The 18339-nt window shown below is 41.4% G+C and overlaps 1 protein-coding gene across 3 annotated transcripts in view; it reads left to right on the top strand.

The window, feature by feature from the left end:
- CRHR2 (corticotropin releasing hormone receptor 2) overlaps positions 1 to 18339 on the top strand; it is a 160248-nt gene that overhangs the window by 66907 nt on the left and 75002 nt on the right. For all 3 annotated transcript variants that reach the window (XM_056338268.1, XM_056338269.1, XM_056338270.1), the window contains one exon: positions 17803 to 17888. In XM_056338268.1, the coding sequence (XP_056194243.1) occupies positions 17803 to 17888 (86 nt within the window). Of the gene's footprint in view, positions 1 to 17802; positions 17889 to 18339 lie in introns of those variants that run through there.

Below are 18339 nucleotides of genomic sequence, written 5' to 3'. Positions count from 1 at the left end.
CATTGCGCTCTCATTAGAAAGTCTGCTAACCTTCTATTGATTGATCCAAAGATAAATCAGTGTGCACAGGAAAGGAAAAGACATTTTACCCTAAACACTTCATATGTAATTACAAAAAGAGTCTTCTATTTATATAGATTTAGATTCTATTCTAAGAGGAGAAGAGTTAAAGGGTAGTGCATCGAATGATCTCATTTTACATGATATAATTAAGGCCACACAGTTGAGATGAAAAAAGTCCTTGGTAATGATTTCCTTTAAAAAAATCCTTAATGGGAACTATTCCAGGATGTTTTAACTGCGTGACAGTAAAGTTGTCTTTTCCTCACTTGTGTTTCATTTGAGAAGTGTTATGCAGCAAATCTCCCTTTCTAACTTACGGCAGGTGAAATGAGGGTTCAGCTGTGAAACTCCCTAATCTACATTTCTGTTATGAAAGGGTTAAGCCTGGCTTTTACATGAGCGTAAGGAGCGCTTATGCAAAAGCCATCCTTCCCTTGGTGTGCTTGCTGTGATCATCCTTCTTTGGGAATGCAGGTTTGCTCCATGCTGTGTGTGTTTGATGGAGGCTAACGGCAACTCAGTCCTGGAACCACTGTGTTTGTCATTAGTTGTGATCTGTGACTGTATCTTTTAATTATGCTTTTTGCAGTCTTCTCACTGTCTGGCTTGGACCCTGCACCCTACCTCCAGTTTCTTCTTATTATACTGTTTCTTCATAACCTTAGCTCATAGAAGCTTAGGAAATGTGTTTGTTTTCAATTTCTATCTAGTTCCTTGTAGTCATGGAACTGTGTGGTGAATTAATCAAAGGGAATAGTGTTCTTTGCCTTTGGTGTTACCAGTGTTGGACACAGAGTATTACCAACCTTCACTAGACACTTCAGTACCTGAAGGTGACTTACAACTGACTCTGGGAAGTTTGCATAGTGTTACCTATTACACGTTCTTTTCTGCTGGGTGATTGAGCTAATTCCAGTGGTGAGCAAGGACCCATATCAGTGCCTGTTTAGAGTGTCTTATCTTCCATCACAGGTTTGGGAGCACAATTTCCATTCTCACTGTATGCAAATTCATACCCCTGTTTACTACAAGTTCCCAAAACTTCCCTTGCCATGGAGTGTCTGTTGCCTTTTGGTACTAAAAGGCTGCCCAGATGCCTTTTTTTATTACCTTGACTGGTGCTGGGAGAGAAATATGAGGACATCTTCTCCACAGAGCAGCCATAGTCTTTCCCCGAGGCAGGCTTCCACCCCTAGGTAGTTTGCGTTCAGGGGATTGAATGCACTACACCGTTATAAGGATGGCTCTTGACCTGGTTTGAAATCCTGATCCTTTTAATGGTCGGGCTTTATGAAGTGTTACAGTTAAAAAGGTGTGTTGCCATACTGTGTCTGCCAGGCTACGGTGAACCCCAAACCACGCAGAATGGATCAGAGATGGCCTGCTGATCATTTCTAGTTGCAATGAGCTCAGACTCTGAAGACTTATCAGAGAGCTTAGCCAAGAAATGAAGCTGGTAAAATGCTTTTCTTAGACTGTCACAGCATGTGCTGACAGCACCCATTATGTGTTATAAAATTAGAAGAGATTTTAAAATCCCTTTTCTCCCTCCCATGCCATTTCAAACCCCCAAAGAGACAATAATTATCAGGTGATAAGAAAGCACCTTCCCACATAACAGCAGGTTTTCCAAATGAGCAATGTGTTGTATTAATAAGGTTATGTCAGGGGAACAGCCTCTTTTCCACCTGCCTGAGCTTCTGCTGGCTATTCATGGTCTTCCTGGCCAGTATGTGATCACTCAGCTCCTTGTGCACAGGGGGGTTTCTTGCGAGGAGAAAGGTCACTTCTGTGTGGGCTGGGAGATGTCTTAGGAAGCTGGACTGAAACAGAGACCAAGGAGCACTGCAGACAGTTCCATCTTGCTCTCAGAGTGCCAGATGCTATCTTTGATCTGCCTTTTCTGATTCATAAGGTGATGTGTGCATGAAAGCAACCGTTACAGAACAATACGGTCCTTCACAGTTCACTCTGAAAATTAATCTCATACTTTTTCACTTCCTTTTTGATATCACTTGCAAACCAAATTTCCTGGTATCTGTCCAATACTAGCATACATTAGATGAAATATTATTTCTCTCATGTTTCTGAACTCACTTTAGGTTTTGATACATGCTGTCCTGGAGGAAAGGATCGGTACATGTTTCACGCTACATTTTGTGAAAGCATGCAAATACAGCAGTGTTTACAGCAATGGAAGCAGTAACATAAAGTGTAGGAAGGGGAGCCCTGGGTGGTTCAAGCAGTTGGTGGACTTTGAGATTCAGGCTCTAACAAGTAGATACATTAGCAATGTAGCACATAGCATATCTACAAAGTTAGCTAATGCCTGCCGGCCTTCTCACCAGATAAACCATCTTTGGATACAGTGTCCATAGCAATGCTGTGCTCAGTCAATGTTATTTATTCAATAAAAAACTTTCAGCACTAGTTTCAAAGATAGAATGAGAAAAACTAATAGACAGGGAGGCAAGACTGGAGCTCAAGCCCAGTGCTCTTTAAGGTAATTTCTTTAATGGAAGTTTCCTCTTCCTCTTTGTGACCATTTAAGAAAGAAGATCTGAGCTGAGCGTTGCTTTTCTCCTGTCAAGTGTTTTCAGGCAGTTGTTTATAAACCTTATTCTGCTCCTCAGTTGGAAGAGGAGTGTGTTTAGAGAGAGAGAGGCAATCAACAGAAATGCTATTATTAGCTGTAATAGGACTTTAGGATTTAGAATTACAATTGTATTTCCCTGCGTCTGCAGGGACTTTTCTTTCTGATCTCCAACAAACCTAATCTGTGATGGCCTAAAGAAGCTATATATAACCTGTCACATCAGCAGTCATCTCCCCAATCAAAATTCAGGCTTTTGGTGTTGCTGAATATTTTGCTTATCCTACAAAGTAGTATGATTAGGGGTGAATTTGTATTAAGAAGAATCAAGTTGACTTCACAGAAATTGTGAGAACTTGCCCATTCTTCTCCCCTTTTTGAAGTTGTATTTTTAGAGGAATTGTGGCTCGGCAAAATGGGCTTTATATCTGCCAAGAAGCATCTGGAATTTTGATGCTCTTGCATCAGGTTTAGTTATGAAAGCTGGCAGGCATGACTTTGGCAATGGTCATTCTGTCTCATGCTTGCAGTCTTTTTTTTTTTTTTGTCTTGCAGACAGTCTGTTTCTTCTCTGCACTCCCCTGCTAGATATTTAGGCTTGAGGAAGACATGGTGCTTTCTGGCAACCAAACACAGCATAAGCTGACAGTAGTGTATGTTGTGGTTTTGTCCAGACTTCTTAAGGCATGCTAGTGTGACAGGGTTTGTCTGAATCATCCTGTAAGACTGTAATTTTCTAAAAGGCAGTGATTCTTATAAAATGCTGGATCTATGATCTGGACAAGAGTTTGACATGAAAAAAACAGCCAACAAAAAAACCCGCCTGTAAATCTGAACAACCATTTGGGTTCCTGATGGACATTACTGTGGTAGAAAAAAAACAACCCAACAACCTAGTGCTGACTGTAATAATCGGGTTTTGTAGATCCTCGTGATGTTTTAGCAAGACTCATTCATTCCCTGTCGTGTGTGTTATCTTTCCATGTGTACCTGGGTTGCTTTTATTTTCTGAAAGCCCTTGTCTCTCCTGTGTGCTGCTTTCCTCTTGCAGCCTCTGCTGTTGTACTGGAAGTTTCATCTGAATTCCATGTCAAAAGGTATTTGAACCTTACCAGACAAATACCACATGAACGGGCACATCTTGAAATCCAGTGCCATCTATAGCCACCACATCCTCTTTTTCTCAACCACCTTTCTCATTAGTTTTTTGCAGAGCTCTGAGACCAGGTCAGGATTCCCAAAGAATATTGACTCTATGCTCTATCATGAACCATTCATACAGCTGCTGTACTTTGCTTATGTGATTGCAACTCACATTTCATAAGGTCACCAATTTCCTGAATAAATTCCAGGCTCTGTGAGAAGAACATTGCTCCCCATGTTCCCACTTACCTCAGCAGAAATTAAACCAGAGGGAAGCTGCACACAGGGACTCGTTTACCTCAACAGGCTGTACAAATTGTCTTCTCCAGTCATCTGGCCTAGGAGAACTCGAGCCTCAGGCTCCTTCCCCCTCTCTCCCACTATTGTGTTAATCAGATCATAGTGCTTCTCAATTCCACAGTGCTTTCCTACAGGTAATAAAGTACAGTTACACCTCTCATTGTCATTGCCATCTCTCTGTGTGTTCAGTAATTATGGCAAGTGACTAATTGAATTCTGAATTTCAACTAAGAGGCAATTACTATAAAGATCAAACATCATTATCAGCCTGTGCCCTGACAGCCCTCCGGAAGGGGGTTAGGCAGGGAGTTTTATAGCTCTGTGCTCTCCTAGTTATCAGGCTGAGAAACAAATTGTGCTGCAGCCCTGGTTAATGACTTACCTCCTCCAATTTTAGTGCGTTGCAGAAACCCGCTACCACTTCAAAACAATGGGAAAATTAATGATCTGTAGGATTAACCACAAGTGAGACCCTTTCCTTAGGCTACACCTTTCTCACTCATGTGTTTCTTAGGTACCTATGTAGGTGGAAGTTCCCACATGTTCTGGGCCATAGTAATTATATAAAATAACTAATTCCTATATTATATATAAAATAATAAAAAATCCTAGTAATTTGTTCATGATCCATACAAACACCAGTTGGATGATTGCCTATGTTTCTTAAAACAATTGCATCGTACAGACTCAAGTGAGTGAAGTCTTTAAAACTACGTAGGAGTAATTGTTCCACATCAAATTACAGGCCCATCTAGGCCAATATTTTGTTTAGCCCAGACACCTAAATTTAGTTGTCTGTATGAAGGTGCTTTTATGTGGTTTAGGTGATTAAGTTCACTCCTATTGTCAATGGAATTATAGAATCCTAGAATTGCTTAGATTGGAAAAGACCTTTAAGATCATAAGAGTCCAACCATTAATCTAACACTGCTAAGGCCACCACTAAAAACTGTCCTTAAGCCACATCTAGGTGTCATTTAAATACCCCCAGGGATGGTGACTCAACCACTTCCCTGAGTAGCCTGTTCCAAAGCTTCACCGCACTTTCAGTGAAGAAATTTTCCTTATATCAAAACTAAACCTTCCCTGGGGCAACTTGAGACCATTTCCTCTTGTCCTATCACTTGCTACTTGGGAGAAGGGACTGATTGCCACCTCACTACAACCTCCTTTCAGGCAGCTGTAGAGAGCTATAGGGTCTCCCTGGAGCCTCCTTTGCTCCAGGCTAAACCACTCCAGTTCCCTCAGTGGCTCCTCATCAGCCTTGTGCTCCAGCCCCTTCCCCAGCTCTGTTGCCCTTCTCTGGACACGCTCCGGCACCTCAGTCTCTTGTAGTGAGGGGCCCAAAACTGAACACAGGGTTTGAGGTGCAACCTCACCAGTACCGATTACAAGGGGATGATCACTTCCCTGGTCCTGCTGGCCACACCATTTCTGATACAGGCCAGGATGCTATCGGCCTTCTTGGCCGCCTGGGCACACTGCTGGCTCATGTTCAGCTGGGTGCTGACCAGCACCCCCAGGTCCTTTTCTGCCAGGCAGCTTTCCGGCCACTCTTCCCCATGCCTGTTGCATTGTGTGGGGTTATTGTGACCCAGGTGCAGGACCCAGCACTGAGACTTGTTGAAACTCATACAATTGGCCTTGGCCCATCAGCCCAGCCTGCCCAGATCCCTCTGCAGAGCCTTCCTACTCTCAAGCAAATCAACACTCCCACCCAACTTTGTGTCATCTGCAAACTTACTGAGGGTGTACTCGATCCCCTTGTCCACATCATTGACAAAGGTATTAAACAGGACTGGCCCCAGCACTAAGCCCTGGGGAACACCACTTGTGACTGACCAATAGACGTGTAGTCAATGGAAGAGCAGCTCAGCTCCATAAAGTGAATGGCCACTGATCAGCTGAATCTGTCTAGACTGTGCTAGCTGCTATAGCTAGCGGTCAATTCACTTGCTTAAACTTGAGAACCTGGCACTATTTGGGTGGCCTGGACTGAGTGGATGCCATGGACACCATGGGCCATCTCCAATAGTACTAGCTGTCTGTCTAGCAGCATGTACATTACAACCTTCAGTTACATATGAGCATTGTTAAAGGAAAAAATCACGCAGCTGTGGGTACCACTAGGGTTGCTGTAATCACAACTCAGAGTTGGGCCCCCACCTCAGTGAGTAGCAGAGAACAAAGGGTTGTAGAGCACAGTTTACATACACTTATCAAATCATTAGTCAATGTCTGAAGTTTTTAGAAGTTTTGTTTGGTCTTGTCAGTTCTGCAAATCCATGACCTGACTTCCAGCTGATTCATCTTTTCAGTTCCAGTCTCTGCCTCTGTTCCAAGCTCCTCCTTGGATCATGATCTTCTTCGTACCTGCTTTAACACACACCATCCTTCAAGCACACTTAGTCTTTGAACAAGCAATTCCTATTCACATATACTATTTTTTTCTAAAAACACGTGTGTTTCTGAGAGCACTTGTGTATACAATTGATCATCTATTGTTTTTCTATTCTCCTACTGATTAACTTGTCTAAGCGTTAAACCAGTCTTGGATTAGGGCTATACAAGGGACGAGGCCTGGTTCTGCCACTTAGCAGCTTCAGCACTTTAAATTTCTTAATTCAAAATACATTTTCTTTAACAAGCATCTGTATCATGACATCAGAATTTCTATATCTTAAGCTCAGTTTCATCTGTAGAGAGGGACATAAGAGTAAGACAAGCATGACCAAAGACTGCTCTCGTGTGCTGCTTTAGTTTCCAGCAATCCAAGTTTCTGGGGCTTGCTGAACTAGAAGCAATCTCTGCTCATGTGAAATGACTGACAAATGTTTGATCTTTCTTGTGTGTGATACGTGGCCGTTCAGCAAGTATTAGTTTGAATAGGTGTGTATGGAAATGTTAAGCACAGCATGAATTCAGACATGTTTTCCAACAGATTTTTGGGTGTCAAATTCTGTTTTCTGTTCAGCTAGAATGAAGAGGTTTGTGGGTTTTTTGCTCCCCTCCCCCTTTTTTTTTAATGTCCTGAAAACCAGGTGAAGGGAAAAGGTGATAACCTGAGGAATAGTTCAATACCAATTGCTTCATAATGTCCCTCTTTTTTCTTTCTGCTTAAAAATAAATTCAGGTCTGAGTTGAAAACCATTGGATTCTATGTACATTCACATTTGTGTATGTGCTGTCTTAGGGAATTAGCTGCAAAGTGCAAATAACCTTGGGAGGTTGCAGACTCGTCTTGCGTCTTCATCTCAAGTTCAGCACAGTAACACAATACAGAGGAAAGTAACCTCCATTTGTTTCAGAATTATTAACTTTGCAAGCTATTACAGGGTATACTTCTAATTTTAGAAGCTGCAGCACTTTTTGACAGACACTGAAAAGAAGGGATTATTTCCCTTTTTACCTTTCTTTGGTGCTTCTGACACATGGGCCAAACTCTGTCATGTCAATCGGTATGAGGGAAAAACTGTGCACTTGCATGTTTATGAAAGTGGGATTAACTGACCATTTGTCAAATGTTCGTGATCCAGTCCAGTTGTCTTTCTCTCTCCATGTTTCTTGGTGTTCCCTGAGCTGTTTCTGTATCAGCACTGTCCTGACATTTCAGAACAAGACTTTTCTTAATCACAGGCCATGAAATAATTTCCTAAGGAAATTAATAGTAAATAGAGATAATAATTACAGAAATTAATAGTAACATTGCTTTGCTGAATGATTAATAGAAGGGTTATAACTGGAGCTGTAAGGACATGTGAAAGCAGCTTCCAGGATAATTCCCCAATCATCCTTCTGAAGAGCAATTGTTTTGGGAAAGGGCAGCCATCTGGGGATTTCCTGCTACTGACTACACCTCAATCCTGAAACAATTCAAAACAAAGCTGTGAAGAAATAGAATATTCACTCTAAAAGAGATGTATGTTATGGAATAGTTTTTGATAACCCTGGAAGAATTAAAAGAGTGAAAAATCTTGCAAGAATTTGTGGTTTTATTTCCTGAGGTAAACTGTGTGGGGTTGACATGAAAGGGATTAGAAAGTCAAACAGAATATATAGTTTTGTGTATAGTTTTATATTAGCAAATAATTCATTGAAAGTTAAAAAGAGCCATTTTTCTGACAGTTTTGAACAAATGAGTCTGGGATCTTTCTTAAGGTGCTGAATTGGCAATGCTGGATGCCAGGCAGCCCCTGCCTAGGGCAAGGGTGACCTGCTGAGCACAGTGGAGATACATCAGAAGCAGAAACTGTGGATTGGGACCTACTTAAGTCAGTCATAGGAGTGTGGAGAAAGGTAGGGGCAAAGAGGCCAGGCTGTGGGTCCTGGAATCAGCTGTTGTTAAGAAGGTGAAAGCATAGCCCAAAATCTAGCCACAGCTCAGCAGTGAGGTCCATCTCAGAAATGAGAAGCAAGAGAACAGCTGGCTGGTCCAGGAAGGAGATGCATATGGGATCCAGGTTTCAGCAGTATTTGCAGTGAGCCAGGCATAACACCAAGTAGGTTCCTAGCTGATCTGTCTAGGAGGAAGCCAGAGGCTGCCTGGAAAAGATTTAATAAAATTAATTCTTGGACTTCAGCACTTAGGTGAAAGATAAGAGATGGAGAAAGAGGTACAGACAAACAGAACTGTATACCTCAGATGTCCTTTTATACTCCTGTAGTGTATAGCTTCAGCTTGTCTAAGGAAAGTTACATTCAGAAGTGCTGTGTACATAAATTAGATGGTCTGTGTAAGACTGGACACAGAGCTGTGGGCAAGACTATAATCTTTATCAATATGCTTAATGGAGTATGCCTTGGGCTAGAAATCCAGAGAAATGTTTTTCTAAACTGAAGAAGTCCGGAGGACTTCTAAACTTCTGAAAGGTTATGTTCCTGCCTTTCCTTTTGACATGTTATATGACCTGAGTGATTCACTTGAGCTTTTTAGCAGATAGGAAATCGATACAGAAAATGAGTGTAATTGGACTGCTTGAGCTTCTCATAAAGTGTTTTAGGACTCCTTGGCCAAGGAAAACAGTAGAAAGCTGAGCAAAATTTGTTACATGCTTGAAAGCCTGAAGAAACATCAGATTGGTGAGCTAGACAGAGCTGAGGTAAGGAATATTTTTCTAAAGGAACATTTCTTGCCTAAAGTATTATTTGTCTGCCTTCCAGGACTCTCCTATAAGTGCATTATAACCCTACATGAATGTCACAAAAACCCCAACCAAACCATGAGCTCTAAGAATCTATCTTTGCACAAAGCTTGGCTTTCAGGATGATGTTGGCTGATATACAAAGTAATAAGCATTGTTGGATAACTGTTCTTTCCTCTCCTTATTTTTGTCTGAATATCCCTCATTCACAAATAAAGTATGTGAAGAGAGATTTTTTCTTTTCAATTGCATGGACGCCTGACTGCTGTTACAATTATACCACTGTCACTTAACAATTTCTAGAAATACAAGCAGTGTACTGGTGCATTGTGAATCCTACCTGGCTGTAGCTTGTCGCTGCAACATTCTGGAGACCCACCAAATGGGAAGGATGGCACATGAATAAATAATTTATAGCTGCATGATTCAGCCCCTATTTTTAGAGGCTTGCTCTTTTTCTGAGACTTTGAAAAAGGGCTAAGAATCGTATACATATGAAGTGATGTATTCTTTATGAAGGTTTTTTTTCTGTCTCATTTGATATGAATCCTGTGAAATCTAAGCAGCCAATCTAAGGAATTTATATCATGCAATTCCTGTTGGATTTACTGGGGATCATGGTGGATAAGTACCCAAGAGAAAAATTTTTGCTTAATACCAAGGAAAATGTCTTATTTTGAACATTAAATGCCTAAAAGTTATTTGGAGAAAACACTGGGAAAATCTTGCAATATCCCAGTGATTAGGACATTCTGAAAGAAAGGAATCAATTGAACTGGGTTCAAGTTGCTCTTGAAGTCCAGCAGTGGAAGGACCAGAGTTGAAGTACTCCATGTTGTGAGTAACTTATGAGCTATAATGTTAAACACTGGAATATTGTATTTTGTTTTGTTTTACTCCTGTGTTGTTTGAATTTTTCTTTTTTTTTTTTTTTTTTTTCTTTTGGGGTGGTAAAATCTGAACCAGTTTTACCAAACTTAACAAGTTATTCTTGATGCCTCAAAAATGTGTGTTTCAAAAATTATTTATTCAGTTCAGAAAATGTCATCCAGCTTTAAGCCTGTGACTGAGGCAAGACAGGTTTTCTCCACTGTCTCTTCTGATTTTAAAGGCCAGCATCTCACAGAACCTACTTTAATATTGCACACCTAAGGAAAAAAACCTCACTTATTTGTGCTTGCTTTCCATTAACAAAATTAGCAAAATGGTGCTGGGGGGACCATTGCCTGGCTGTGCTGTGTCCTGAAGCCGTTGTAGGAAGGGACTGGTACGATGTGCAGAACAAGGCTCATTGCATGTTGATATTCTAAAATTACAAGACTGAACTCTGCCTGTGGTAAATATGCAGACCTAACCTGCCCTGAAAAGGAAGGCAAGTTACTCAACTTGGTCAGAGGGCGAAGAGGCAAAAAGAGTTTAATAGTTGTCTTAAAAAGGATGGAGGGAGGGGATGATTTAGGATATCAGCAAAAAAATTCCCGGTGGAGAGATTTAAGAGACTGTCTGAAATAGATTTACAAAGCAATTACTGGAAGTTCTTGCGGCTTACACTTTTTAAGCTGAACGGAACAAATCCTGTTGGTAGGGAGATGGACATGACCCACTGTGCTCTTTCAGTTGTTTGGTGCATCTGTGATTCTCCAAGATTGCCACAGTCACTGCTAACTCCACTTTCCAATTCTTTGTACTTTCCAGGGAGTTTGTTCAGTGGGGGATCTTGGTTTTCTGGTTGATGGACCCTTCATTTCAGCCTGGCTGACAGCTACCAGGTCAGCAAGCTGTCAAAGCAGTCAGATACCCTTAGCTGTGCAGAGCTCAGAACTTACACAGACTGTGTTTTATTTATTCATTTGCCTATTTATTCCCTTCATTCCAGTACCAGATGAATTTGTCTCAAGATTATAGGGCCACTATGTGTGCGTGGGATCCAGGACAAAAGGCATAAATAGTTTGAGACGGCAGATTTCCATTTTAATGATGACCAAAAATGTAAACCTTGTTGCAAAGTCATCTACATGAGGCACAGCAAAATGATTAAAATATGTTTCAAAACCAGCTTAGTTCCAGTTGTCAAGGACAAGATCCATTAGAGTAGTGCTTGCACACAGCATCTGGAATTGTCTTTCACCCAGTAATGACTGGAAGGATGTGGTTAACTTCCTGCTGGGAATTACATCCACTTACATTTACCCTGTGCTTCTGTCTCTTGTTTGCTTTGTGCTTTTAATGGACTTCTACTGACTAAATGCAAGCCTGCCACCAGGCTAATCTATACAGATTGCGTTACCGCTACCTAAAAGGCTATATGTTCTTTAACAGGGTCAATAAAATAAAATAAATAAATAGAAAAGTCACTCATCAAATGCTCCTCTTTGCATATTCCATTTGGAAATGCAACATCATCTGCTGTTAGAAATGAAATTACGGTCAACGTTTTACCTCTCAAACTGATGTAAAACATGACACTTAAGCTGTTTTTAAAGTTGTTCCAGGGGATAATAGTGTTCTGTTAATCACAGAATCACAAGATGATTATGGTTGGAAGGGACCTCTGGAGACCGTCTGGTCCAACCCCCCTGCTCAAGCAAGGCCAGCTAGAGCTGACTGCACAGGACCATGTCCAGACAGCTTTTAAACATCTCCAAAGAGGGAGACACCACAACTTCCCCGGGCAACCTGTGCCAGTGCTCAGTCACCCCCACAATAGAAAAGTGCTCCCTGATATTCAGATCCGGACACAGTACTCCAGAGGTGGCTTCATCGGCACTGAGTAGAGGAGAAGGATCACGTCCCTTGACCTGCTGGCAATGCTTTACCTAATGCAGACCTGGATACCTTCTGCCTTCTTTCCAGCTGGGTGGCCCCACCGTATACCAGTGCATGGTGTTGTTCTTTCTCATGTGCAGGACTTTGAAATTCCTCTTGCTGAACTTCATGAGGTTCTTATCAGTCCATTTCTTCAGCCTGTCAAGGTCCCTCTGGATGGCAGCATGACCCTCTGGCATTATCAGCTGCTCTGCCCAGTTCAGTATTGTTTGCAGACTTCCTTGAAAGTACACACTTCCCCATCATCCAAATTGTTAATAAAGGTGTTAAGCAGGACCAGATCCAGTATTGATCTTTGGGATGCACTGCTAGTCACTGGTCTCCAACTAGACTTTGCGCCACTGACCACCACCCTCTGGGCCTGGCCATTCAGAAGTTTTCAATCCACCTATTATTCAGCTTTTTTTACAAAAGTGCAGTTTTTGTAGCTACTTTGCATTTGTTTATACCTCTGTCATCTAGTGTTATTGGTTGGCAGTATTTTGAATATAATCTTCATGTAAGCACTTGCAGTTTTGAAGCAGTCGGTTACACTGAATGCTAAGACTTATCACAGTCATCCAAATTCATTGGTTTCTAAGTAGCAGAAAAATCACAGCTGGGATGACAAATATTGACTGTTGCTGCTCCATTTGCTGTTTAGACACAGCACTGAGGTCTTTTTAGATGAAGCAGTAACAGTGTTGTTAATAAAGTGTAACATATTGAGAAGGAATTAGTTTTGCATGAGTTTAGATGGCTAAAAGTCACACTGCTGTTCTGGGATAAAGGTCCCTGAGCTTTTGTGAAAAACTGCTGCATCCCATGCAAGTTTTCCCAGAACCAGTCTTGTGATCCCAGTACTGAGTAGTAGGGATGTTGAAGAGGGTTATGGGCAAAGTCGTAAACAGAGTTTGGATGTGTGCCCCCTTATGAAACACCAGCTACCTGAGTGTGAGGAGTCCTTCAAAATGAACAAATAACTCTGTAAGCTTCTCTTGTGTCCTTCCATGTCAGGTCAGTATCTTTATCCATTATTTTTGGTGTATGGGCTGTTTGGAGATAGATTGCTGAAATCTGGGTTGACCAGCTTCTCTTTATTTAAATAACAGATATGCTGGGGCTCCTTAAAAATCTTTTTAGCCCCAAAACCAGAGTTGTGATTATCATGCTCAGTTTTTGGTTAGATGCCAGGTTTTGGATAAATGCAACACTATTTTTCTTCTCTCTCCAAGGAGCTTTTGCTCTCCATCTGGAATGTCTCACTTGCTCTTAAATGATTATACTCAGCTAAGAAAAGATCAAGTTCTAGATAGTAATATGTGTGTGTATGTATATACAAACATACACGAGTGAGGCATTCCTTTAGTTATTTGGTTGTTCCCTGACTTTATTCAGAGAAGTACCATAAAAAAATACACTGAGCTGGGCTTACCTTTCCCAAAAGCTGGAGTCGGGGAGATTTGGCACCATATGGCTAGCTGCAGTATCCTCACCACACTGCTTGTTCTGGGATGCTTCCCACAGCAGGTCGCTTCTGAGGACCCTGTGAAATCCGCAGTGATAGTTCCCTGCTCACTGAAGAGACTCCTTAGGCCTATTTAAGCTAAGAGTGAACAGTGAGACATTGCTAACAAAGACTGTATGAAGTGGGCTGGAACAGTTTTGTCCAGTAGGACACTTCGGCAGGCATTGCTTTTACAATAGCTTCAAAGAGTCCCTGGTCATGCTGTGGGTGGCTGGTTGTAAGGAACAGGGAGGGTTTCACTGTTCTATTCCTGACAATGCTTTGTTATAGTCATGCTCAGATCTTTTACCTACCTTTTTATGACGTGATACAAAGTTTTTCATAAGTGGAGATCCATTTTACATCACCTTAGAGCCCATGAGAACTGCAGATGTTGGTACTTTTACTGTCCCTGTGTATGGAGCTGAAATGTTGGCTGGTGTGTAGAATCAAGGTTTGGCATTAGGCTGTCAAAACAGCAGCCACCACTACAGAGCAGGAGCAGCAGTGGAAGGTATTGCAGTCTGCTGTCTGAGGGGCTCTAACTGCTGCATTCGACTCCGGGAATACAGCCATTTCTGTCATCGGCTTTATTGATACAATATGATATGACCAGCATGACTGAATCAGCCCTTAGAGGAAATATGAAAATGCATATGTTATGCTGGCTGGCCTGGAGGGGTTGAAATACATTTTCTGGAAGCTAGTGACCTGAGGGACAGTCTCAGCCCTGCCGGATATTTCTTTCTGTTCAGGGAGTTCCCTTTTACCTCCTTGCCTATCCCCTGGACTGATGGTTAAGCAGAAGCAATCAGGTGCCACAAATGTTGCTAAAAATCTACAACAACAGGAAACCAACATTTTAAAGTCAAAGAAGAGGCCATAGTCTGAAGCGTAGAAATGAAGCAGCTGCTTGCTGCTATGAAGAAGACTACGGTGATTATTTGAAGTTGTGATTATTTTATCCAGGGCCTTCTGTGCAGAGATATACAAGTGCATGCTGGAAGTTCAGCGCATGGCAGATGTGACTGGCTGTGGACGGAGTGAGCTTCTGTCCAGGGCATATGCAATTCATCCGATGTCCTCAAGAAATGCTAGGCTCACTATGTGCCAGGGGGTTCATCAGTGCATGAACAAGAGCTGCTTCTTCCAGGTGCCTGCAGTGAGGCTCTTACTTTCTTGTATTACCTCCCTTGCTAAATCAGGTATTTCTCCTTTAAAGCACCAGGTAAAAGACCTGTATTATATTACTAAAATAGATACATGAAAATACATTCAGGATGATGGGAACTTGTTTCCACGTGGCTATTAGAACTAATGCTGTAAAGCATTTGGAAGAAAGAAAAAAGACGTTTGCTTTGGGATATAAATTACTTATGACTGCTAAGAGTTTAGAATGAGACATTCCCAGAAGTCAGATCTACTTGCTGCTTTTGTTTCCGAGAAGTGGCTGATACTGGAGGAGATTCTGGACTAGAGAAATTCAGAGTTTGATTTTATTCTCCTCTTGTTCAGATACTCACCATGTAAGAGAACTGAGGTGACAGCTCATAAACCCAGATCACTGTTTCTCAGAGAACTGCTTTGATGTGGGTGATTTACAGGATTCCTGAATTTGCACTGAAAGATTGCTCAGAGGCACATTTCATGGCTCCTCATATTCTAAGTGTAGCAGTTACATATCAAAATCGGGGTGGAACCAAATGGCATTCGGTACGCTGGACCTTGCTTTGCTGGCCATGATCTGTTCTCTAATATTTCATTTGGACAATAAACATGAGGCACACATTCTTCTGAAAAGATTATTATAATGAGCAAGGAAGATGTAGTGCAGGGGACAGAGGCATTGTGGCCTGATAAAGTAGAAGAAGTGGTTTGTGATTGTTCACAGCCCTGCTGCAGTCCTGCCAGGTCATTTTCAGGAAGTCATGTACACACGTTTTACTTCTGTTTCTGTAGTAAATGGAAATAGCAATGAGAAGAGTAGAGGAAGAAATTAGCATGGATGGGGGAGCACTCCTAATACTAGCTTTCTTTTTCAGCTAAGAGAAATCTTTGAAGGGAGTTTTGGGGTGAAATGGGTCTTCTTTCCCTAGTTTTGATACTTTCCCTCTCTTTCACCCAACTTCAAGCTATTTTTGTTTTCTGTCAATTTCTCATCTGGAGAGAAATCAGAAGAGGAAGAGTCTTTTTTCCTTTTGCATGGATAAATACCTACTTAATTCAAATGCACCTTTCCCTCTCAGGTACTTCTGCAGCCCCAGTTGTACATTCTAAGAGTCTCACTGTGTTGATTGTGTCTGTGCTCTCCACGCCTGAGCTGGAAATACACAGCGAGGGAAAGGATGAGCCAGAATGACTAAAACAAGGGTTTCATATGAGCTATCCTTGAAGTGGGATTCAACATCTGAGTAAGCACCAGTTTCCCACTCAGTGTCTGGAGACTCAGATGTTTGCTACAGAGACTCAAAATCAGCAACCGTTCTGCACAGAGAGCCTCAGCGCTGGCTGAAGAGGGGGGCAAACACAAGGGCTTTTAGGGATGTAACTGTGATCCAACCACCTGAATTCCACTCAGACCTGGTCTCAGAGGAAGGGGGTAATAGATGACCCAAGAGACATTTAGCTTGAGATATTGAATAATAATAAACAGAACAGTGATGAAAGAAGTCTTATCACCTGCTTGCCCTTCAAGGGAAAATTGCACAAAAACAGTGCACAGAAATTGGCAGTCTATACTTGATTTTCCAGTAAGAAAGAGGGGGAAATGTGCAAATTTGCCTGTAACCTAGTGACAGAAATGGAAACTGAGGTCCTTAATCCTTAGCACAAGTTTCTGTAGTTGATCCAAATGTTACCAGTTGTTTTATTTTATTTTGTTTGGCCCTGTCACTCCAAAACAGAACAGTGAAAAAGTGCCAATAGACAGTAGTAAGATGAAATTCAGTGATCTGTATGGTTATGGTATAATCTGGAGCATCTAGGTGAACTGTTACTTGTTGCTTTCTATGTGGATTTTCCTCCTCTGTAACAACAAACACCTTTTGAAGTCTTTTTACCTTTTTCAAAGGCCATTGTCAACAGTACTTTTAGAAATATTGAACATGATGCTTTTGTGTGACATATTTTCATGACGGTTGGATGCTGAACTAGCACTAAATGACCATGGCAAAGGCCCAAGAAGAAATTGGGTAAAAGGCAGCAAGAACATTGTGATGAGTTCATTAGGAAGTTGTCTGTATGTGTACTTTGGGCATCTTTCTGAATTTCCTGTTTTATTTTAATTCTGTTGTTTCTAAGACACAGTTCAAAATAAGCATAGAAAAAACTCTGTTGCTTGGGATTGGATGTACTTTTGACGAGTGGAGGAAGGTAGTTTGTACAGCACAACTGCATCATTTTCTCTCTGAGTTCTTGGGATGAAGAGGAGTGCTTGCCAGAAACTGGACTCCCCTCCTCACCCCCAATGTTACTAACACAGTCTGCAGAGCTCCTAAGGGTGACATTGCAATTGGACATGAAATCTCTCTGCTTCTATAAAGTAATCTATGATTTTCACTTAATGTTCTGGGAGAGCTGGCACCTTGGAAAAACATCAGAAGTGGTTTCTTTTTTACAGACAGTGGGTGAACACATCATAACCTGGGTTTCTGAAATCTTTTTTCAGAGACGTTCTTGTGTGCCCTCCCCAGCCTGCCTGCCCCAGGGTTGGGAGATGTGGTTATCTTGTTCCTTCAGGTTCTTGAAAAAGTTTTACCAATAAAGTTGTTGCATAGGTAGACTAGAAAATCAGTATCTCTGGGAATGTTTCCCCTAGTTTACAGTGGAATGAATGGGAGGGAAGTAGAGCAATAAGTTTACCATACACATACTGTTCTCCTAGATGGAGCACGAAAGACCTAAACCTTTCTGCCCGCTTTTTAATACATCATTTAACATCTTTTTAGATGGCTATACTAATATTAAGCTTTCTCTTGCAACATTGTTCTCATACCTTTGCCGTCCTCTGAACCAATATGCTGTAAGAAAACATTATCAATCGTATCTTTAAATACTTTAGATGTGTTTATGTGCTTTATTTCTTCTCTTCTCTCCTCAACAGGCTGTTCTAGTCATCACAGAGGTGGGATAAGTTGATTTGCCTTGTGAAGAATCTGTTCTTTTAACCTTTTCTGAAACCTGTGAAATTGCTAGTATGTTTAAAGTCCAGCATAGAGTGTTCATCTGTCTTTTCTTTTGGTCCATGCCAGGAAATGCCTACAGAGAATGCCTGGGCAATGGGACATGGGCTTCCAAGATAAACTACTCCCAGTGTGAGCCTATTCTGGATGACAAGGTTTGTATTTTTCCCTGCATTCTTCTCAATGACATTTCTCAGCGTACATGAATGCAAAGTGAAGTTTAAGGTTAACATACTAATTTGGGACTTCTGAGACAGGTTCCATTTCTGTCTCTGGAACAAATGGTCCTTGTGAATTCAGGCAAATCACTTACCTTCTCTCCATATCCCCTAATCATATGTTTTTTTAAAAAGGATGCTTTATTGCACTCCGTTGCTGATGATGTATGCTTATGCAGATCCTTCCTAGCTTTGTTCAGAGCCTACAGATGCTACATTAAATGTTAGTAATAATAACAATAAGACCAAAAGCTTCTTTGGCACTGAAAAATAAGCTTTCACCAGCTGATTCTACCCTGTACCTATCAGTTCTGCGTTCTCATCAACAACTGGCTTTTCCAGATCCCAATGTCATTTCACCTTCAGTAAATATGTTAGAGGGCAGCAA

Source organism: Falco biarmicus, chromosome 4 (assembly GCF_023638135.1).
Source record: "Falco biarmicus isolate bFalBia1 chromosome 4, bFalBia1.pri, whole genome shotgun sequence".
Lineage (NCBI taxonomy): Eukaryota > Metazoa > Chordata > Aves > Falconiformes > Falconidae > Falco > Falco biarmicus.
Note: the sequence above shows the minus strand (reverse complement) of the source record. Positions and strands in the feature narration are given on the sequence as shown.